The sequence below is a fragment of the Carcharhinus amblyrhynchos genome, chromosome 25 (assembly GCF_965287045.1).
Source record: "Carcharhinus amblyrhynchos chromosome 25, sCarAmb.v2.hapA, whole genome shotgun sequence".
Lineage (NCBI taxonomy): Eukaryota > Metazoa > Chordata > Chondrichthyes > Carcharhiniformes > Carcharhinidae > Carcharhinus > Carcharhinus amblyrhynchos.
Genome location: NC_137348.1, coordinates 26,895,688 through 26,919,547, shown reverse-complemented (window position 1 = coordinate 26,919,547; position 23,860 = coordinate 26,895,688). Strand labels below are relative to the sequence as shown.

At 42.4% G+C, this 23,860-nt stretch overlaps 1 protein-coding gene across 2 annotated transcripts in view; it reads right to left on the bottom strand.

The window, feature by feature from the left end:
- Positions 1 to 21,331, bottom strand: part of whrna (whirlin a) — a 242,549-nt gene extending 221,218 nt beyond the window's left edge. For both annotated transcript variants that reach the window (XM_080212128.1, XM_080212129.1), the window contains exons 1-2: positions 20,556 to 21,331; positions 13,471 to 13,782 (exon numbers count right to left, since the gene is read on the bottom strand). In XM_080212128.1, coding sequence (XP_080068254.1) covers positions 13,471 to 13,782; positions 20,556 to 20,972 — 729 coding nt within the window. In that variant the 5' untranslated portion in view covers positions 20,973 to 21,331. The remainder of the gene's footprint in view (positions 1 to 13,470; positions 13,783 to 20,555) is intronic.
- Positions 21,332 to 23,860: the final 2,529 nt, after the last annotated feature.

Genomic DNA, 23,860 nt, shown 5'->3' with positions numbered 1-23,860 from the left:
TTTAGCAAAGTAAAATGTCCCCAAACTGCTTCACAAAGGTGTAAGGAATAAAGTAAGTCCTGAAGCAATGAATGGGATACTAGAAGGGCTGAGCAAAGGTTAGTCAAGGAAGTGAGTTTTAAAGAGGGTCTGAAATGAGGTGGGGGAGGTGGAGAAACTAAGCACTTGGAAGGAATTGTAGAGTGTTGGCTAATGAACAGCTGAAAACACCAACAACAGTACTGGAATGAACAGAGAGGAGAATACAAGTCTCAGGAAGAGGATTTGAGACAGTTGTAGGATTAGGAAAGGTTACAAATATAGAAGGAAGTAGGACGATTTGGGGATTTAAATGCACAGAGAGGAAACTTGATTTGAAATTCTGTGAAGTTGAATACTGATTGAGGTAGCAACGGATCAAGGATAAAACCTTTGCTACTGAGCATTAATATCTTAAACTGTTCCGTCGATGGGCAGCACAGTGGTTAGCACTGCTGCCTCAAAGTGCTAGGGACCCGGGTTCAATTCCAGCCTCAAGAGACTGTCTGAGTAGAGTCTGCACGCTCTCCCCATGTCTGCATGGGTTTCATCATGGTGCTCAGGTTTCCTCCCACAGCCTAAAGATTTGTGGGTTAGGTTGATTAGCCATGCTGAATTGCCCCTTAGTGTCAGGAGGACTAAGAGGGTAAATACACGGGGTTACAGGGATAGGGTCTGGGCAGGATTGTTGTCAGTGCAGGCTCAATGGGCTGAATGGTCTCCTTCTGCACTGTAGGGATTCTCCGATTGGTGAAATATGTAAAATCAAAGCACATTCATGTGTGTAGGCATCAGGAAGTTAACCCAGTAGTTCCCTTAAAAGGTTTTATTACATTATAGATGAAGCAGTAAAATATTACAGTTTGAGTCTCCTTGTTCAGATGATGCTATCATTCACATATTGTAATGCATGAGCTTAAGTGCATAATAGCCCAGATTTTCCACACAATGGCAAGATTTGTGGACGTACACTGTAAATCTTGCCATCCCACCCAGATACCTTTCTGCAGATTTGGGTGGTTTTATTATTAGAACATGCTGCATCAAGCATAACAGCAAACAAACTGCTCAGCGCCAAATGAGAGCTCAACTGAAGGCACATTTCCACCCCCATCCCCCCCCTCCGCCTTCCCATCTGGAGCTGTGGAAAGCTTCAGTGAATTGTAGTGCGACTTTCTTCATATTTTAATCTGCAAATACTGGAAGCTGCAGGCCAGAATTTTACCAGCATGCCTGACCCGGAATCAGGGCGGGCGAGGCTGGCAGAATGGCATTGGCTCCGGATGGGTGTGCCGGCAAAAATCCGGCAGCGGCATCCGTTTTGCGATTTTCATATCTTTCACTGCTGTGAGTGAACCCTGAATCCAGACCACTCTGGGTAATCAATTATTAATCACTTAGCAACAATATAATTTGTCACTTCTATTGTTACAATTACAAATGCAACGAAGGGCAAACTAATCTTGAATTATTAATTTATATGAAAAATTCTGAGCTCAAGCAAGATTGAAGATCACAAATCTTGTTGATGGTAAAAATACTCATGCCATGACTTTGTCTTTCCTCCGAGTAGGTAGATTTGAAATGTTTGAGGCACAGGCACATCAACTTACTCCTAACAGATTGAAACAATGGTGATTACAAAGAAAATCAGAGTTATTAGAAAAGATATCCCAGTATTTGCTGTGTTATTGCTAGTTCCAATCATGTAATATTTCTCTTATAGACTTAAACACTTCTTTAAAATTAGTTAGTAAACATAGGCAACTTGCTTTGATTTAGGTTAAGAGCTTTGGAGCTTTCAGAAAGCCTCGAGGGAGGGAGAGACAGAGAGAGAGAAAAAAAGAGAGAGACACAGATAAAGAGACGCTTGCACATACTTTTCCATCAGTTCCAGATGGCAACTACTCTTGGTTTAAAATGAAAATGAAACTGTTTTTTCCTGCAAGCTTAGCTCCTCCCATTAACCACAGGATTCTGTCCCCTTCAATCAACCTAATCAAAATGACCCTGCACCCCTCATCTAAAATTCCAGGAGAATTTAAACAAAAGGTTGATGGAGTTTATAAAGTAACACATTCCTAGCCAAAAATCAATGTATTCTTAGCAACTGCCACATATTCCCCAGACAAATTGACTCTTGTAACAAAATGCTGCCTCTTAAAGCAGTATACAGAAACATAAAATATGTCAAAATAGTGCAGTATCATTGTATAAGTTGTTTAGTTTTTACAACAGCACTACATTCTTACTAACTGGAAGTTTAAACATCAACTTGGTTAAACTAAATGCTGCCTCTGTCAGGCCACTTAGACCATTATTTTATAATTTGAAATGGTAGTGATACAAAATAGTGATACACTGGGAAATCATTCATTTTAATGGTGTGTTGCTGTGATAATTACTTGCTCCTTTCAGCGAGGGCATTGATGGATCTGTAAAAAAGTTCCAAATAATTATATTACTTGCCAATTATCAGCCCAAGCCTGAATATTGTTCAGGTCTGGCTGCACGCAAATGCAAACTGCTCCAGCACCTGAGAAGTTGTGAATGGTACTGTATAATCATCTGCAAACATCCCACTTTTGACATTGCAATGGAGGGACAGTCTGATGAAGCACCTGAAGATGGTTGGGTCAAAGAGGAACAGTGGTGTCTTGGGACTGGGATGATTGTCTTCTCCCCCATGCGATTTCCTTTGACTTCATTTTTTCTGGGGCTCCTTGATCAAATGTTATTTTGCTGTGCAGGGCAATAACCATCATCTCAGTCAGGAATTCAGCTCTTTTGCTGATGTTTGGGCCATGGCTATAATAAGGTCTAGGGTCGAGTAGACCTGGGGGAACTTACATCAGTGAGCAGGTTACAGCTGATTAGGTGCCATTTGTTAGCAAAGTCCATGATCATCACAAAAGCAATGGAGATTATCAAGACTAAGTGGCTGGGGCGGTAGTTGGCTGGGTTTTTCTTGCTTTTTGCAGCCAGAACATACTTGGGAAATGTTATATGTTGTTGGGCACACGCCAGTGTTGTGGTTATACCTGATCAGCTTAGTTACATCTAGTTCTGATGTGCAGATGTTAAGTACTACAACTAGGATGTTGCTAGGGTCCATAGCTGTATCCAGTGCCTTCTTGATATCCCGTGGAGTGAATCGAATCGATTGAAGGTTGACATCTAAGTTGGTTTAAAGTTTATTTATTAGTTCACAAATAGGCTTACATTAACACTGCAATGAAGTTACTGTGAAAATCCCCTAGTTGCCACACTCCGGCGCCTGTTTGGGTACACTGAGGGAGAATTTAGCACGGCCAGTGTACCTAACCAGCACGTCTTTGGAATGAAGGAAGAAACCCCCCAGAGCACCCGAGGGAAACCCACAGGAAAAATGTGCAGACTGCACAGACAGTGACACAAGCCAGAATCAAACCCAGGTTTCTGGCACTGTGAGGCAGCAACGCTAACCACTGTGCCACTCTGTATATTGGCTATGACCTCAAGAGGAGACCTGGGTGATCATCCATTTGACATTTCTGGCTGAAGATGGTTGCAAATGTTTCAGTCTTATCTTTTACACTGACATACTGGGCTCCCCAGTATGTGATGACTTGGACATCATATGATGACTTGGACATCATATGATGACTTGGACATCATATGATGACTTGGACATCATATGATGACTTGGACATCATATGATGACTTGGACATCATATGATGACTTGGACATCATATCTTCACTGTTGCTGGGTCAAAATCCAGGGCCTCCTTCATAATAGTACTGTGTGTGTGTATCTATACTACAAGAACTGCAGCGGTTCAAGAAAGTGGCTCACTGCCACTTTCTCAAGGGCAATTAGGGATGAGAGTTAAGTGCTGGCCTTGCTATCGATGCCCACACTCAAATGAAAGAATTTTTTACATAAGAACATAAGAAATAGGAGCAGGAGTAGGCCATCTAGCCCTTCGAGCTTGCCCCGCCATTGAATAAGATCATGGCTGATCTGAAGTGGATCAGTTCCACTTTCTCCCCATAGCCCTTAATTCCCTTGTCTGTCAAAAACCTATCTACCCGTGACTTAAATATATTTAGCGAGGTAGCCTCCACCACTTCAACGGGCAGAGAATTCCAGAGATTCACCACCCTTTGAGTGAAGAAGTTCCTCCTCAACTCTGATCTAAACTGCACCCCCCCACCTTATCTTGAGGTTGTGTCCTCTAGTCCTGCTATCCTTTCTGAGCAGGAAGAATCTCTCTACCTCTACCCTATCCATCCCTTTCATTATCTTATAAGTCTCTATAAGATCCCCCCTCATCCTTCTAAACTCCAATGAGTACAGACCTAGTCTATTCAGTCTCTCTTCATAATCTAACCCCGTCATCTCCGGTATCAGCCTAGTGAACCTCCTCTGCACTCCCTCCAAGGCCAAAATATCCTTGCGCAAGTGCAGCGACCAAAACTGCACACAGTACTCCAGCTGCGGCCTCACCAGTGCCCTGTACAGTTGCAGCAAGACCTCCCTGCTTTTATATTCTATCCCCCTCGCTATAAAGGCCAGCGTCCCATTCGCCTTCTTGATCACCTGCTGCACCTGCAGACTGGGTTTTTGTGACTCATGCACAAGGACCCCCATTTAAGAATGTAACTGCCTGTTACCCTTGCTTTTCTAGGTGATAGAGGTCACAGGTTTGGAACATGTTGTCCAAAGCGCCTTGGTGAGTTGCTGCAATGCATCTTGTACACAGAGCATACTGACAGTGCATCAGTGGTGGATGGAGTGAATATTAAGTTGGTAGATGGGCAAAATGTAACCATTGCCCTCTGCCTGTTGCTGAAACCCTCAATCGTGCCTTTATCATCCCCTGGGCTCAATCATTTTTAAGCTTTTCCAGCCAATCTCCCAATAGCACCCCCTCTCCCCCACTAAAACAGCAGATCATCCAAAGTTTTGCTGCCTATATCCTATCCCACATCAATTCACAATCACACCCTTGCTGAAATTTCTTAACTCCTGGCCATTTTAAACTCTCATCCTTGTGCTTAAATCCTTCTCTACTTTATTCCTGTAACATGCTTTGTTGCCTCCGAGTCCTCAGACTCTGGCTTTCTTCGAATATCTCCCTCCTTTGGCCTATCATTAACGGACAAGCCTTTAAGAAGGAAATCCTCTGGGATTCTCTGTCCCATTTGCTTCACTTCTCCCAAGTTTTTTTTTTGAGAATTCCATGAAAACCACCATTTTGACCAACTATTTACTTAACCCTCTAAATATTTGCTTCTTTGGCTTGCCATCCATAATATTTCTGATTGCACCTTGGTGAAACTCCATCAGGAACTCATCTTCAAGTAGTTACATGCAGGATAAGCATGATGTTATTGAATGGCAGAGCAAGCTGGATGGGCTGAATAGCCTACTCCTGTTACCATATCCCAATGTTACTAAATAAATGCAAGTTCATAGAATTCCTACAGTGCTGAAGGAGGCCATTTGACCATCGAGCCTGCAAAGACAACAATCCCACCCAGGCCCTACTCCCGTAGCCCTGTGTATTTACCTTGCTAGTCCCACTGACAATTTATCATAGCCAATCAGCCTAATCCATAAGATACGACAATAAATATAGGAGAAGAATTGGGCCATTCAGCCCGTCAAGTCTCCTCCGCCATTCAATCATGGCTGATGTTTCTCAACACAATTGTCATGCTTTTCCCCCTTAACCCTTGATCCCTTTACCAATCAAGAACCTAGCCATCTCTGTCTAAAATCCACTCAATGACCTGGCCTCTACAGGCTTCTATGGCAATGAATTCCATATATTAAAAGTTCACAATTCCATAAATTCACTCACACACGTTTGGACTATGGGAAGAAACCGGAGTACCTGGTGGAAACGCATGCAGACATGGGGAGAATGTGCAGACTTTGCACAAGCAGTGACCCGAGTCCGGAATTGTACCTGGCGCTATGCAGTAGCAGTGTTAACCACAAGTTATGGTGGCTTCTGCTGCTATTCTCCAAGATGTTTGCAATCTTTTCAAGAAACTACCTCTTGACACTTGTAGTCAGTTAAAAAGATCAAAAATAAAATCTGACACTATTCCGCCTGCACTCCATCACACAGTAAACTGGTAGCCGTCTTCCTTTCTGATTGGAAATAATATGCCAAGCAATAATGATGCATAATTTAACATGGTACTTCTGGCAGTCCTACAGAAAAGCACTAAGAAATGCCACTTCATTTAATACATAAAAAATGTTAATAATTTCATTTGCCATTTGATACTTTGGATTTGAAACATTCAATCACTTAGCCTGCCTGCAGTGTTAGGTTGACCTATGGCAGTGTATGGAAGTAAAGGAAATATAGCCCGAAAAGCAGAAGAATCCAGTACACTGTGGCTGCAGAGTGTGCCATCTACACTCAGACGCCACAGCGAGTTGCTGCAATACTTCGACATCAACTCTTAAATCTGTGACCTCCAACAACTGAATGTACACAGACATCAGGTACATGGAAACAACCACCACCGCCACCCTCCCACCCCCCTCAAGTTGCCCTCCATGTTGCACACTGCATTGCTTTTGCCATATATTTCCATTCCCTCAGCATGAATAAATCAATATCCTGGAGCTCCCAGAATTGCACTGTAGTTGAAACTTTATTCCAACAGTACATAGGGGAGTGAGAGGGGATCTCATAGAAATTTATAAAATTTGAACAGGGTTAGAAAGAGTGGATTCAGAAAGAGTGTTCCCAATGGTGAGAGAGTCCAGTACTAGGGGGGTCATAGTTTGAGGATAAGGATAATTATTTTAGAACTGAGGTGAGGAGAAATTTCTTCACCCAGAGTGTGGTGAATGTGTGGAATTCACTACCACAGAACATAGTTGAGGCCAAAATGTCTGATTTTGAGAAGAAATTAGATATAGCTCTTGGAGCCAAAGCGATCAAGGGATATGGGGGAAAAGGTGGGGAGGGGGCAAAAATCAGGATATTGAATTCAATGACCAGCCATCATCAAAATGAATGGCGGCACAGGCTCGAAGGGCCAAATGGCCTTCTCCTGCTTGCTGTTTCTATGTTTAACAGATCAGAAAAGCAACTCACCACCGCCTTTTCAAGGCAATAAATATTGACCTTGCCTGGGGCACATACACAATCCACCAATGAATAATTAAAACAAAAATACTGGTTAGAAAATGTTTTTCCCAAACTCTTAACATGAAACGTAATTTAGGGTCTAGAATTACTTTGCAAGCTCGTACAAAAAACTACAGCAGGGAGTCTTGAACAGCCAGGACTGACGCTGCATCTTCAAAGTTGTTTTTAGAAGTTTCAAGGAATTTGCACTGAGGGTCATTGAATAACGCCTGCTGAAGCCTTGTGGTATTTCAATGATGCTGAACCAATCACCTCATTTTCTCGCTGCATGGCCACGTAAAATGGATTTAGAAATCTTTCCAAAGGGGAGAAACCAACAAGGTGAGAATAAATAAAGGAAAAACAAATAAAGAGATCAGCAGCTGTCCCAGTTAACAGTCGCGGATATTTAAAAGGCACCAGGTGCTTTGGTTAGGATCTTTCTCTCCCACTGGAGCAAACAGATGAATAAATCCAAATTTTGTAATTAGTTTGAGGGTTCCTCTATTGCTTTATCAGTGGACATCTAAAACAAGGAGCAGAGAAAGCTGCTTTGAGAGTGCACACCATAGAATGATGCAGCAGAGACAGAGGTCATTCAGTCCATGATATCTGTGCCAGCTCTTTGGCAGGGTTATCCAATTATTTCAACTCTTTCCACATAACCTGTTTTGTTTTTTTCTCCCCTTTCAAGAGTTTGTTTAATTCCCGAATCTCCTTCCACCTTCCAGGAGTTGCATTCCCTATCGCTAGATGTGTTTTATTAAAAGGTTTCTTCAAATCACCTCTGATTCTTTTGCCCAACACCTTAAGCCCTCAGATTACCGGGGTTGAGGGGGGAGTGTGGTGCAGCTGGAGCTTTTCTGCTTGGAGTCAGAGAAGGTGTGATAGAGGTGTTTAACTTTCTGTATGACTTTGATACAGCGCAGTGGCAGAAGGGTATCTGTGATTATGGGTGGCTTGTGAAACAGAAACTGGATGCAATCAATGAAGGAGAAAAGACATCACACCCCTGGACCTAGCAGTCTTCACCTTGCTTTAACCACATGGTTTTCCCTTGTTTCAAAAATTTTTATTCTACTATCCAATTGAATTCAATTCATGGTTTCGACGAGAGGGACAAACAAGATCCAAGCTGACAGGAAGGGCCGGTTTCCCGTGCTGTGTTGTTCTTTGTTCTTTGATGATGCATTGCATCCCATCTTGGGTTTGATCTGACGCTTCATCTTAGCCAAAGGGCTGAGATGGCTTTGCATCAGGCAATGCCTCGGCTGAACCTCATCAGCTACCCTGACTATTGGTCTCCCAGGCTAGGAGAGAGTCAATCTGCCTGATTATTGATTCTCTCCGACATGGTTTCATTTTAAAAGAGCTCAAACTTTTAAGCATTTTTGAATATTTATTGTTTAGTAAGAAAATCATTTTCCTGGCGCCAGAACACAAAGGGATGTCCTAACTTTATAGCGGAGCAGAGAATCCTGGTTTCTTTAGAAGTTTCATGGTGGAGTAGATTTCTTCAATTTGAAAGTTTAATAAATGGATTTGAGAGTGGGTCAAATCTGAAATCAAGAGGAAAAAGGGGAAAGAAATCCCACCTTGTTATCATAGGTTTTAATCACCCGGCCACTGAGTGAAAAGGTGCACAAACAAACCTGAATGTATGGAGGGGCTTTCTGAATCTAAATCCAACCCAGTGTAGCTGTGCGAAAGCTATTCACGTTAAAGATTCATGACTCTTGACCCAGAACTGGTACAGCGCTGTCCAACTGGGTTAAATTTAAAACAATGATTAAATAGGCATGGTGTCACAGTGATTAGCACTGCTGCCTCTCAGCGCTACAGGGACCCAGGTTCAATTCCCAGTTTGGATAACTGTTTGTGTGGAGTCTGCACGTTCTCCCAGTATCTGCATGGGTTTCCTCCCACAGTCCGAAAGACGTGCTGGTTAGTGCATTGGCCATGCTAAATTCTTCCTCAGTGTACCTGAGTGTGGAGACTCGGGGATTTTCACAGTAACTTCGTTGCAGTGTTAATGTAAGCTTGCTTGTGACACTAATAAATAAGTAGAAGCTGTTCAGGGGACAAAATTCACCACGCTTACCGTGTCTGGCCTACATAAGACTCCTGATCTCATCTGAAATAGATGAGCCAACTGCTGCAGAATAATCAAATGAGAATAAAACCTAGGATCATTAGAAATGTCACCATTTGGATAAGACATTAAACTGCTAAAATGTCTGCTATCTCAGCTGAAAGTCAAAGAATGTTTGGCACTATTTAGAAGATGGGCAAGTTTTCCCTGGCATCTTATTGAATATTTACCTCTCAGTCAACCTCACGTTGTTTTTTTGGGACCTTAGTGTTCGTATGGTTCCAACATTGCAATAAATACTGATGCCTCACAACTATATCATAAGTTGTAATTATTTTGTAATGTCCTATTGATTATAAAGACATGTATGTATGCATTTGCCTGTCTGCTCTGGCTCGCAGTACCACAGATTTAAAATTCTTAACCTACCACTGTGTTTAATTCCCTTCATGGCCTCCATCTTCCCATTCTCTTTAACCTTCTCCAACCAGTCTTTCCTCCAGTTGCACTGTTTCTCTGGCTCTAATCCCTTGTGCATCCATCTCACCATCATCCTGCCATTAGCAGCTGTTCTTTCAGCCATCTCACTCCCACTCTCTAGAATTTCATTTCTGATCACTTCTTCCTCTCTCCTTAAGACCCTCCTTTGAGACATTCCTCAAAACCCACAGGCTGGGGGAGCCAAAGTTTTGGCTATTCTCACTGATTACTCCCTTTAACTTTGTGTTTATTTTCTTCATTTCACTAAGAAGTGCATTAAGACTTTTTTTACGTTAATGATGTTAGGCCATTGTCGCAAGTAACTTAATGAGGAATTACATGTTGCTAATGAAACAAAAAAATAGAAAATGCTGGAAAATCTCAGCTAGTCGGACAGCATCTGTGGAAAGAGAATAGAGCGAATGTTTTGAGTCTGGATGGCTCTTCGTCAGAATGAACAAGGATGTGAAGTGTACTATAACTCAACTTCAATTCATGGTTAAATAACCATACACTCATCGGTTACCATCATTAATTTCATACTTATTTAGCCTTTGACTTAAGTCACTTCCAAATTGCATTTCTAGGAAGAATTCCACAAGCTTCATCCTTGACTGACCTCAAATCATCCATTTTTATTTTAGTATTCAACAACATTGGGCAATGCTTTGAAAGGGAAATCAAAAGTCTGGCAAAAATAGATATGTCCAGAGAGTGAATCAGAAGTCATTGACTCTGTCTGAATAAATCAAATTATACATCATTGGATGATAGCGTGACTTAGTTTGTCTTCTTCTAAATTAAATTGATATGTTTATTACAACAGAAAATAAGTTGAGATTGATTTATTAAATTGGCATTTTTATTTTCTCTCCTGCTACTTCAAACCTCGCTGAGTGCAGAATTTCCAAAACATTTAATGGAAAAGAATCATTGCAGCGTAATAGCACCAACCCCCTCATCTCCACCCCACATTACTGGTTCTCTGGCAAAACAACTGCTTCCAGCTGGCTGCAATGCAAGTAAAGCAATGATTTTCACTTGTGATCAATTTCTTCACTCACTGATTTTTAATGTCTGACTGCATGGATGTGGTCAAGTCTGAAAATTCAGACAGCTTGTCCCCTTACAGATTGCCTGTCATCTAGGCAGGGTTAATGGCACATCCTGCCTTCCCAATAACTTTCCCCAACATTATTTCATTTTTGAGGCGGTGGCACAGTGGTTAGCACTGCTGCCTCTCAGCGCCAGGGACCTGGGTTCGATTCCCGGCTTGGGTCACTGTCTGTGTGGAGTCTGCACATTCTCCATGTCTGCATGTTTCCTCTGGGTGCTCCAGTTTTCTTCCACAGTCCAAAAGACATGTTGGTTACGTGCATTGGCCATGCTAAATTCACCCTTAGTGTACCCTGAACAGGTGCCAGAATGTGGCAACTAGGAGATTTTCACAATAATTTCATTGCAGTAAACCTACTTGTGACTAACAAATACACTTTAACTTTAGAGTAAAGGGGTTTAACTTCAGTGGTATTGTTGCTGGACTAGCAATCCAGAGACTCAATGTAATGTTCTGGGGACCTAAGTTTGAATCCCATCATGGCAAGTAGCGAAATTTGAATTCAATAAAAATCTGGAATTAAAAATCTAATATGACCATAAAATCATTACTGATTGTCATAAAATCTGGATGACTAATATCTTTTAGTGAAGGAAATCTGCCATCACCACCTGGTCTGGCCTACACATGGCTAAAGATCCACAGCAATGTGGTTCATATTTAAAATGCTCTCCAAAATGCACAGAGTTTAGGACAGATCGGGATGGGTAATAAAAGTTGGCCCTGCCAGCTACACCCACAACCCATGAATGAATAGAAAAAGAAAACAGTGCCCTCCTTTAGGGATGGGAAATGTAATGAGGGTTCTAAAGCTGAATTAATATGCAGTGTGGTATTATAAATATAGAGTGAGACCCACTTATGAAATGATGGGCACTTGGACAAGGTTCATCAGCTTGGCTTTTGCTCTGGTTAAGGAGTTAATGGCGTCAGCACAGGAGGTGGGGAGAAAAATCAGAAAATGGCACACAATTATTTAAAAATGCATTGCAAAGTTTTATGCTGCAGTAGATGGAGCGTAATTCAAATAATATAATTTTGAGAACTTAAAATGCTTCAGTGGCTTTATTGATTGTACCTTGCAGTGCTGATATAATCCTACTTTATACATATTTAAATTGCCACAGGCCTTCTGTAATAAAATAGGAAATGTTACTTTGAAGTTTTTCACTCAATAATTCACAGAATCATAGACTATTATAGCATTGGAAGAGGCCATTCAGCCCTTCATGTCTGCACCAGCTAACAAGTAGCCATTTAACCTCATCTCACTTTCCAGCTTTTGGTTCTTAGCCTTGGACACTTCAAGTGCATATCCAAGTGCTTATCTTGAATCTATGGTGTTGACCTCCCAGTAAACGGGAAAAGAGCCTTCCTATCAGTTAGTTTTCCAAAAGTCCAAAAGATGCAATGGTTAGGTGTATTGGCCATGCTAAATTTTCCTCAGTGTACCAGAACAGGCACTGGAGTGTGGCAACTAGGGGCTTTTGCAGTGTTTATGTAAGCCTATTTGTGACACTACTTAAACAATCTCATTCATTTTTTCTGTACCCTCTTTACTGCAATCAAATTGCGGTGAGCAGAATTGAACGTAGCTCCCCAGCTGTGGTCTGACTGATATTTCATGCAGCATAAACTTTTCAACTCTTATATTTGATGCCTCAGCTAACAAAGGCAATGTTATGACCTTTATTCCAGTTTCTTTAGTTCAAGATTATAGAAGAGCTACCGTCTGTTTCAAAAATACAGCGGCAATCAGCACCAAGTAAAACGTGTGATTTGAGCTGGTAATCACAGTGATTGGATAACAATAGGGTGACTTCAGCTAATTTTCAAGCTAGTTATTGACTTTTGAATCTAAGAAAATGAAGGCCTCCAAATGAATGGTTCATAGTAGTGTTAATAGTATAGAGTGATGGCCACATTAACCTGGGAATGATTGCATTGACAATTTCTAAGATCTAAAGTTTATGAACAGCTGAACTCGTGATTGAATAAAACACAGTCACAGAAGAAGTATAAACTCAGAACAAGAGTCTGCAGTCCAAAGAGCTGATCACAAAAGTCATGCTCACCAAATAATTACACAGAAGTAATGTACACAAATAATGCATAAATATTGTTGATTTAATTTGGGATTTCAGTCTTTGTGAGTTATCAGATGTTTCTCATTAGTGATCTAAACTTTGTATTCAATAGCTCCAGTGTTTAACTACCACAAAGCAAGTGTATTATTATGCAAATAACTAAATGTGAGATTTTGTCTTATCATAATACAGTGCATGTACAAGCATGCGTTATAGAAACTGGCAGTCTTTGAAGAACTCTTCACTCCAACAATGTTTTAATTAGAATTTGATTCAGCTGAAATAATGTAATCTCTGCCTGTAAAACAGCTATTGTATCCAGATATTGCATCCATCATGTTGCAATGAATTTCATTCTCAAGGTGGAAACCAGAGTTTATTATACTTTGTGTATGAATTCTTTCAGCTTTGATTTTAAAAAAAGCTGAATATTCTTTAAAATAAACAGTCAATGTTATAAAAGCAGGAAAGGGATGCCTGGCATGGTTTGTTGATTTCACATCAGCGCATATTATTTCTGTTGGAAGACTTACCTTAACAGCTTCTCCATGGGTGACTTGATCAAACACCTTGTCATTCACTCGCAAGATCTGATCTCCAACTCGGAGTCCCTCTTTTTCAGCCAGTGAGTTTTGTTCAACAAGCGACACATAGATCCCGACGCCGTGTTCAGCCCCTCCTCGGATGCTGAAACCCAAACCTTCATTTGTTTTGTTTCTTTTTAGTGCCACCTGCCTGATCTCTCCATAATTTTCTTTCATCACCAAGTTCTGATAGAAAGGCGCTGTCCGTTGATCGGTGCTGAAATTGACTTGCACTGGTCTGGAAACTTGGGTGTCTAGTGGCTAAGGAAAGAAACAACCACAAATAATTGCAGACACTATCCAATGGGAATAATAGCAACATGTAAATGACAAAATAAAAATACAATAAAGGACAGATAGAAAAGACCCAACACATCTTTGAACATATTCCCAAATATAATTGTTGGAAGGGCCAAGTTGTATTGATAGCAATAAAATATTCAAATTGAATGTCTTATCATTAATTAGATGCAACTGTTAGTAACAAATATTTATTTTAACAATTCTTCCAGCTTTGCACTGTGCAGAATATCAGGCAGAAATGTTCTATAGTTATAGAATCATAGAATCCTACAGTGCAGAAGGAGGCCACTAGCCCATGCTGTCTGCACCAACAATCCCACCCAGCCCCTACCCCATAATCACATGCTAGCTAGTCCCCCTGATGCTGAGGGGCGATCCCTGGGACCTGATGAAGTATATCCCAGGAGGTTGAGAGACGCTAGGGAGGAAATTGCAGGTCTCCTAGCAGACATATCTGAATCATCGATAGTCACGGGTAAGGTGCCTGAAGATTGCAGGGTGGCAAACATTGTGCCTTGTTTAAAAAGGACTGCAGGGAAAAGCCTGGGAGCCTCACATCTGGAGTTGTTGGAAGGTATTTTGAAAGACAGGATCCACAGGCATTTAGAGACGCAAGGACTGATCAGGGAAATTGGCTGCTGTCAAGCAGCCAGAGGGTGGTTACAGTGGGTTGTTTTTCAAACTTGAGGCCTGTGACCAGTGGTGTGCCTCAGGGATCAGCGCTGGGTCCACTGTTATTTGTCATTTATATTAAATGATTTGAATGATAATATAGGTGGCATGGTTAGTAAGTTTGCAGATAACACCAAGATAGGTGGCTAGTGGATACTGAAGAAAGTTATCTCTAATTGCAATGGGATCTTGCTCAATTGGGCCACTGGGCTGGCGAATGGCAGATGAAGTTTAATTTAGATAAATGTGAGGTGATGCATTTTGGTAGATTGAACCAGGGTTGTACTTACTCAGTTAATGATTAGGCACTGGGGAAAGTTACAGGATGAAAAGATCTAGGGGTACATGTTCATAGTTTCTTGAAAGTGGAGTCGCAGGTGGACAGAGTAGTGAAAAAGGCATTCAGCATGATTGGTTTCATTGGTCAGAACATTGAATACAGGAGTTGGGACATATTGTTGAAGTTGTATAAGACATTGGAGTACTGTTACAGTTCTGGTCACCCTACTATAGAAAGGATATTATTAAACTAGAAAGAGTGAAGAAAAGATTTACTATGATGCTGATGGGACTTGACAGTTTGAGTTATAAAGAGAGGCTGGATAGACTGGGACTTTTTTCTCTGGAGCATAGAAGACTGAGGGGTGATCTTAGAGAGGTCTATAAAACAATGAAGGGCATAGATCAGCTAGATAGTCAATATCTTTTCTAAAGGTAGGGGCGTCAAAAACTAGAGATCATGGGTTTAAAGTGAGAGGGGAGAGATTCAAAAGTATCCAGTGGGGCAATTTTTCGCACAGAGGATGATGAATGCCTGAAACAAGCTGCCAGAGGTAGTAGTACAGGCGAGTACAATTTGTCCTTTAAAAAACATTTAGACAGTTACATGGATAAAATAGGTATAGAGGAATATGGGCCTAATGCAAATAATTGGGATTATCTTAGGGTTTAAAAAGAAAGGCAGCATGGACAAGTTGGGCTGAAGGGCCTGTTTCCATGCTGTAAATCTCTATGACTCTATAACCCACACATCTTTGAACTGTGGGAAGAAACCAGAGCACCCAGAGGAAAGCAAATTCCACACAGACAGTGCCCCAGCTGGAAATTGAACCTGGGCCTCTGGCACAGAGAGGCAGCAGTGCTAACCACTGTGCTGCACCTGTGTTGGCACATTGACATTCTTTCGTATATTCCAAAGGCAATGCATGTACAGTTCATTTTATATCCAAGTCTCTGCACATTTAAGAGTTACACATGGGCCTTTGCACTTTCAAAACAATTTCATTAAGAGAGAAGCCTTCATTCTAAAGGTAATATGTTGTGGTTTTAGCTTCAATAATTTTCCATATACTTTTTACATTATATTTCAACCAGTTTCTTAAATATCAAGTGGTCAGTAGTTGCCTCAAAGTTCCATTATCCCCTTCCAAGTAGATTTTCTCCATCTTTATTTGCCTCATTCATTCTCTATTGCAGATATTCCCAGTAAGTCAACATCCTTCAACTTGACTAAGTGGTAGCATTCCTTTACCTGCAAGTCAGGTGCCTATGGGCTCAAGTCCCACTTCAGAAATTAGAACATAAAACCTAGCCTGACACTTCAAAAAAGTGTCAAAGGAGTGCTGCATTGTTGTGTATGCCATCTCCAGATGGGATGTTAAACTGAGATCCCGTTTGGCCTCTCGGGTGGATGCAAAAACTTCTGTGGCAATAACTGAAGCACAGTGAAATTTCCCTAGTGTTCTGGCCAATATTTATCCCGTAACTAAAATAGATTACCTGGTCATTATTTCATTGCTGCGAGGTTTCACTGTGCATATATTTGCCTGCCTATATTACACAGTGAAAACACTTCAAGAGTATCTCAGTGCTGCTTTGGGATATCCTAGGGTCACAAAAAAGGTTGTGTAAAATGCAAGATCTTTGTGTTTGTGGAGAGGGAAGGGGAGGATTAAAATTTACTGTTCCTTCCTTTAAGAATCTTTCAGTTTGCTCTTAGATAGTTGATTGCTTTTCATTTCTCAATCTAAAAGTATCAGCTATTGAACAGTTGGCATTTGGCAATGCAGCAAGATTGTTGCTCACATACCTCAGTGGGAAATAATACACTAGTTAGTTGATTTTGGCAGCTGGTTCCCACTTGTAACTGAAAATTAACTGGTAATTGAAGTTTATAGGTGATGATTGATGATAAGAAGCAGACCGAAGCTTGACTTTTTAGATGGCATTTCTCTTATTACAATTTATTGGATGTTGCAACCTGTTTGTTTTAAACCCATTAATGCTTTGATTAAAATTGGGGCAGAAAATTAGCATGCAAACACATTAACTGCCCATCTACTATTAAAAGTAATATTTTCCATCCTTTCATAGATTCATAGAATAGAATCCTTACAGTACAGAAGGAGGCTATTTGGTCCACTGAGCCTACATCAACAATAATCCAACCCTATTCCTTTAATCCCACATATTTACCCTGCTAATCCTCCCAGAACTAGGGGCAATTTAGCATGGTCAATCAGCCTAACCTGCACACCTTTGGACTGTGGGAGGAAACCAGAGCACTTAGAGGAAACCCATACAGATAGTGAGAATGTGCAAACTCCACACAGACAGTGACCCAAGCCGGGAATTGAACCCGGATCCCAGATGTTATAAGATTAGCAGCAACCTGGCCTCATTCAATCAATGATTATGACTAACAAACTAAAAGGATTATCCTATTTTTTGTTGATAAATAAAAATGCCATCATCTATTGCACCTAGTTTCTAAACGGAGCCCTCAAAGATCAGTTCTAATATACTTTGAATATCGGGACTTGCTCCCTACAGATTGACCAAGCAACATGCCATGAATCCAAGCTCAGAAGATCAGTCTACTTGTACAAATTCAATATTTCAATTTTCTGTCTTCCATCCTTTTGTTTTATTCTTTTGTTTTAGGGAGACTACTGACTTATTATCAGTCCTGTGACAAATTAGTCATTTTTGCATCCTCACCTCCTGAAACTACAGGATGACATGCTGACACAGTGGTTAGCACTGCTGTCTCACAGCATCAGGAACCCAGGTTCAATTCTCAGCTTGGGTCAGTGTCTGTTTGGAGTTTGCTCATTCTCCCCATGTCTGTGTGGGTTTCCTCCGGGTGCTCTGGTTTCCTCCCACAGTCCAAAAATGTGCAGGTTAGGTGAATTGGCTATGATAAATTGCCCTTTAGTGTGTGGGGGAAGAGGAACTAGCTGGGGTAAAATGATAGGGTTATGGGTGGGATTGTGGTCGGTACAGACTCAATGAGCTGAATGGCCTCCTTCTGCACTACGCAAGATTCTATGATGGTATGTTAAATTTCTCAGATTCATTTCATTTCAAACAGTTAATGACTGGCCAGCAGGCAGGAGAGATTTTCCTTTCATCGGTTGGAGCTCTGGAAAGAAATTAGATATAGCTTTTGGCTTTGAAATCAAGGGATACGGGGGGGGTGGCGGGGGAAAGAGAGAGAGAGAGAGACGTAGGATCACGATATTGAATTTGGCGATCAGCCTTGATCATAATGAATGGCTGAGCAGGCTCAAAAAGGACCAAATGGCCCCCTCCTACTTCTATTTTCCATGTTTCTATATTAAAAGCTACTGTCCAGAGAAGAGGAGGAGAGCGCACTAATCCAAAAGGAGAATTCCGTCAGAGCAATGGATAAATAAAATGAGCTGAGATGGCCCGCTCCTGAGACCGATGTTCCTATCCTCCTAGCCTCCCTGTCCTTAGGCTTATTGATTTTTTTTAAACTATCTTTTTGGTCCTTTCCCCTTTGCCTTCTGAGACTGGGAGCAAAGGGAATCTGACACTTCTAAATGCCACTTGGTGACTAGGTCAATCTTATTTTTGTTTCTCCCTGCTTCAAGTCTGCTACAGTTTGTTTCTGAAGCAGCCTCCACCTACTGGTTCAGCATATACAGTGCCTAGCAAGGATAGAGGCTGGAGTTCGGGTACACTTCACTCTCTCCTCTTTGGTTAATGCAAAACACCTCTCTACCTCCAGTGTGATATTTTGAACTCTGAAGACATTTCGCCTGATTGTATTCCTCTGAGAGGTTAATTTAAACTTCAGACCACAACATCCATCCTATTGAAATTGCAATATGTTGAAACATATTTCCCCGAATTGTTACAAAAAAATACAACACACGCAATTGATAACTGCTCAATCACTGTGAAACAACTGTCAGGGTCACTGAATGTACAGTGCACAGGTAAAAGCTCAGATCTGATTGTACAGTCCCGTATTAATATCAAATCTGTCAGTTTTTTTAATTAGTCACAATTAAGGCTTACATTAACACTGCAATGGAGTTACTGTAAAATTCCCCTAGAGTCCACACTCCGGCACCTGTTCGGGTTAATGTGCCTAACCAGCACGTCTTTCAGACTGTGGGAGGAAACCCAGGCAGACACGGGGAAAATGTGCAAACTCCACACAGTTAGTGACCCAAGCTGGGAATTGAACCTGGGTACCTGGTGCTGTGAAGCAGCAATGCTAACCACTGTGCCACTTATTCTAGCAGAGAGCTGATATGTAAGGGTATAAAAGTTGCCTTGGCGCAATTTTTTTTTTCATTGCTCATGTCTCAGCTATTTGCAGCAAGCCCAACCAACCTCCCTATCTGTTGTCTAAATGGATTTTAAGAAAGCCTCTATATGCTTCTGTGAATTGGTGTTATTTTGTCCCCCCTCCCCATTCATAAGGCAAGTCATAATTTACTAGTCACCTATTGAACGGTAAGATAAAGCGAGCCAGCTCTCTGGCATTTCCCTCCCACAGTACATATTTTAACAAATACAGCAGATATTTAAAAATAAAACCCCAACTAAACTCTGACGGTCCAATTGATGTTGCTCTTTTCCATCATTTTTGATGTGCAACCTCTTTAGACACAGCGCACATCAGTCTCGCCACGGAATTTTCGCAGATGTCCCATCCATTTGCTCTGACCTCTTTTTGAATTGAAACACCCCCGATTCCTCGCCGCGGGCTCTGGGAAGTTTGGTGCAACTGTTAATACCATTCAGAGACAGAGAGACAAAAAACTACTCGGGCAGATGATGAGGTGCAATAGGAAGTGGTGTTTGGGATTGAGACAGGAATGCTTTCCGCGAGTCCCCAAAGGGAGTTCGAAAGAATTGATTTATGAGATTCCTGCCGGGTCGGGTGCTAATCCCTAATCTTGTGCAGGAGGAGTTAAATACGGAGTGACAATATTGACAACTCCTTTTCCCGCGTGGTATCGCTCGATAGCAGTCAGAACCTAATGATTTAACTCCCGATTTGAACAAATATTTTCTCCTTGATGTTCTCCTAACTAACATTCATTGTCCAATCTGAACAGTTTTACTGCATTGGGACAGAACATCCCATCAGATTGAGGTCCCCTTGTTTCCTGAACAGGATTCACCCATATAAATAAAACGATTTTGAATTTGTGCAGAAGCTTTAGTATGACTGGTGTTGACTAGTCCTGTATCTGGGAACTCAGTGCGCTATTCCAACTTAATGTTTTGTTTTCAAATTTGCATTCTTCTGCAGTAAAATTTGCTTTTTGTATATATATTTTTTAGCCGGATATCATGGTCGAGGGAGAAAGGGAAGCATGAATGAGATAATAGGAGTTGTAAATAATAGAGTCGACTGGGATTAGCGTTCCCTGGACAAGGTGATACTGGCGTTAAGTGTTGGAACTGTTTGGGAAACAGGACAACGCGCCCTGTGAGCGTTACTAATCCCGAAGTTACGAGAAGCAGAATTTGACATTTAAATGTTAACATTAAAGTTAAATAGAATCGGCTAATCTTCAGCTTTCTGTTGAAGTCTAAAATATTCAACGCGGTGTTTATTTCCATTCATTTATTTATTAAGTAGTGCATTTAAGGCGAAGTGTAAATGGGGAAGGCAGTAGCAAACAGAGGGTTTACAATGAGGCGGGGGGTGGGGGCTGGAAAGTGGCAGTCTGTGAATTTGGGACGTTTAATGAAGTTGACTGTGTGGGACAGGAAAGGGTGGCACTTACATGGAGGTGAGTGGGAGCTCCCGGGTGGAGCTCGCTGGCCGGACTGTTGTCGCTGCCCAGCCCGCCGGTGCCGGCGAGCAGCTCCGTCCTCAGGTAGAGTCCCTCCGAGGTGTACTGGTCGAAGAGTAGCTGGTCGGAGCGGGGGATGACCAGTCGCAGCATGGGCAGCAGCTGCCTCTTGCCCGGGCTGTTGAGGATCACTTTCAGGGTCTGCACCAGGTCGAAGACGTTCCTCTTGGAGTGGTACACGTTGAGGCAGTGGATGAACTGCTCCCTCTCGCAGTCGCTCAGCAGGATGTTGAGGGCATTGTGCAGCTTCCTCACGTTGGACGACAGGGACCTCCCGCTGGAGCCGGAGCCCGAAGCCAACGAGGTGCCCGAGGAGTTCAGGGACATCCGCTCCAGGTCGGTGGACATGGTGGAGAGAGGATTTAGTGGCGCGGGGGTCGGGGGGAAAGAGTCCAGCCCCGCACACACTCACAGAGGGGGCAGAGAGAGAGAGAGACAGGTGGCAGTGCTGGAGTTTGGCAGTGGATTAGAGCTCAGTGAAATCCGCAACTCCTGGGGTTCACTCCAGCCCCTGTTTGCATCTTGCCGCTTGCTTCGCCAGGGGGGCCGCTGCGGGAGGCAGTCCGGCCAGTTTCATTGCGGATGCCCCGCTAACAGGAGCCCTGGAGGGCGGTGTGAATGAGTGTGGCATTGAGCAGCTCCTCTCCCCCTATCCCTCTAACCTTTCTCTATCTATTTATATATACATATATGTATCCCTCTAACACTTTCCCTCTCTGCCTCTATCTCCCTCCCTCTCTGTCTGTCTGTCTCTCTCTGAGCTGCACTTGTCAATTTCAGCTGCTGTCATTCCGCGCGGAAATGACGTACCCCGGGGCTGTTGCCAGGAGACGGCAGCTGGCCAGGACGCGGGAGATTGTTGCAAGTTGTCGCCCTCACTCACTGGGACTGGAGTTGGCCGCGCGGAGCCTGTCCCGTCTGCTGCTCCGCCACCCCCGATCCTAACGCTGCCAGGCGTTGCTTTCCAAAGTGCAATTCAGTTGTTAACTTCAGATCAAGGTCTTGTCAGCTTGGATCTTGTTTGTCTCTCTTGTGGGGACCTTGAATTGGAATTTGGTTTTTGGAGCGAGTAAGGAATGGATCTGTGTCTGACCGGCCCATTCTGAGCATTGGCTTTGTAACATGGAATAATTTTTTAAAGAATTCGCCAAACTTCCATCATCCATGGTTGGGGTAGCACAGTGGTTAGCACTGCTGCTTCCCAGCTCCAGAGACCCAGGTTCAGTTTCTGGTTTGGGTCACTGTCTGTGTGGAACCTGCATGTTATCCCTGTATCTACACAGGTTTCCTCCTATTGTCTGAAAGACATGCTGGTTAGGTGCATTGGCTGTGCTAAATTCTCCTTAAAAGAGGCCATCATCCATGGCACTTGCTAACTCTCATCATGGAGTCACCAATCATAGAATCCCTACACTACAGAAAGAGGCCATTTGGCCCATTGAACGTGCACTGACAACAATCCCCCCAGGCCCTATCCCCGTAGCCCCACATATTTTCCCTGTTAATCCTCCTGCCATCAAGGGACAATTTAGCATGGCCAATCACTAATATCTTGCACATCTCTGGAGTATGGGAAGAAACCGGAGCACCTGGAGGAAACCCATACAGACATGGGGAGAATGTGTAGACTCCAAACAGACAGTCGCCCAAGGCTGGAATTGAACCCAGATCCCTGACAACATACGTATTTTCTTGAGTTTAGACAGTTTTAATGTTTATTTATTAGTGTCACACGTAGGCTTACATTAAGACAATGAAGTTACTGTGAAAATCCTCAAGTCGCCACACTTTGGTGCCTGTTCTGTTACATTGAAAGAGAATTTAGCATGGCCAATGCACCTAACCAGCATGTTTTTTGGACTGTGGGAGGAAACCAGAGCACCTGGACGAAACCCACACAGACACAGGGAGAACATGCAAACTCTACACAGACAGTGACCCAAGCCAGGAATCGAACCCAGGTTCCTGGTGCTGTAAGGCAACATACTAACATTGTGGGATGATCTAATGCGGAGTGATTGGAATGGTTAATGAATTTGATGTGGTGGTTATAGAGACCCAACTCCCTGTGGTGGGGGAATTGAGGAAAAAATGGACACAATCTTAAAATTAGAGGCAGGCCAGTTAGGAGTTGAATAGGACTCCCAGTGTTCACTCCAACCTAACTGGATTTCACTAATAGATTGAGAGGTTGGGAGCACCAAACCCAGTCTGTGCTTCCGAAACTGCCAATTCCTCCACCCCAGAGGATCTTCTGCTTTGCCTGGAACTCGGGGCACAGAACAACATCTTTCCAAAGCTGAATGATACATTGCAGCTTGCAGCCACATGCCACATCACCAATGTTGGCCGTGTCATTCCAGATCACTGGAGATCTGTTATCATATCTATCTTGCACCACCCTAACCACCAAAACTCACCTGCAATCACTCTGTTACATCCATCATCCTACTATACCTAGGTCAACTCCTTTATCTGCTGCCCTGCACTTTACCCGCTCGAAGGGATTTTTGTAACTTTTCAGCTCTGATCAAATAGTCAAAGTGCTCATATTTTATTTTCTGGATGTCACCTTTTGAGTTCTTTTTGATCTTACTATTTCTAGTAGCTCTTATGGTCTGTAGGTAGGATTTTTAGCAGTCACATTTCAAAGACCTAATTTTTTTCCCTACACATCTTTACTTATTGTCCAGGTTTCTGAGGATATAGAAAAGCAGATAGAATACAGTATCGTATGAATTTTTTCCTTATTACAAGCTGAGTTATCTTGTTGTTGGCCTAGCCTTCATCTTCACTGTGGGCGGCACAGTAGTTAACACTGCTGCCTCACAGCACCAGAAACCTGGGTTCACTTCCGGCCACAGGTCTGTGTGGAGTTTGCAAGTTCTCCCTATGTCTGCATGAGTTTCCTCCCAAGAGCTCCGGTTTCCACTCACACTCCAAAGATGTGCGGGTTGGCTGTGCTCAATCGCCCCTTAGTGTCAGTGGGAATGGCAGGGTAAATGTGGTTACAGGGCTAGGGCCTGGGTGGGATTGTTGTCGGTGCAGGATCTATGGGCTAAACAACCTCTTTTAATGATTCACAAAATGTCCTCTCTATTTCGGTCTTTCTAATTTTTGCACCACATCTGCCATCTTCTTTTATAATTTATACTAAATATACAAACTTATCCAGATATTCTGATGTGAAACCATCCAATTCAATCTTCACTCTAATGTATTCCTTCTAACTATTA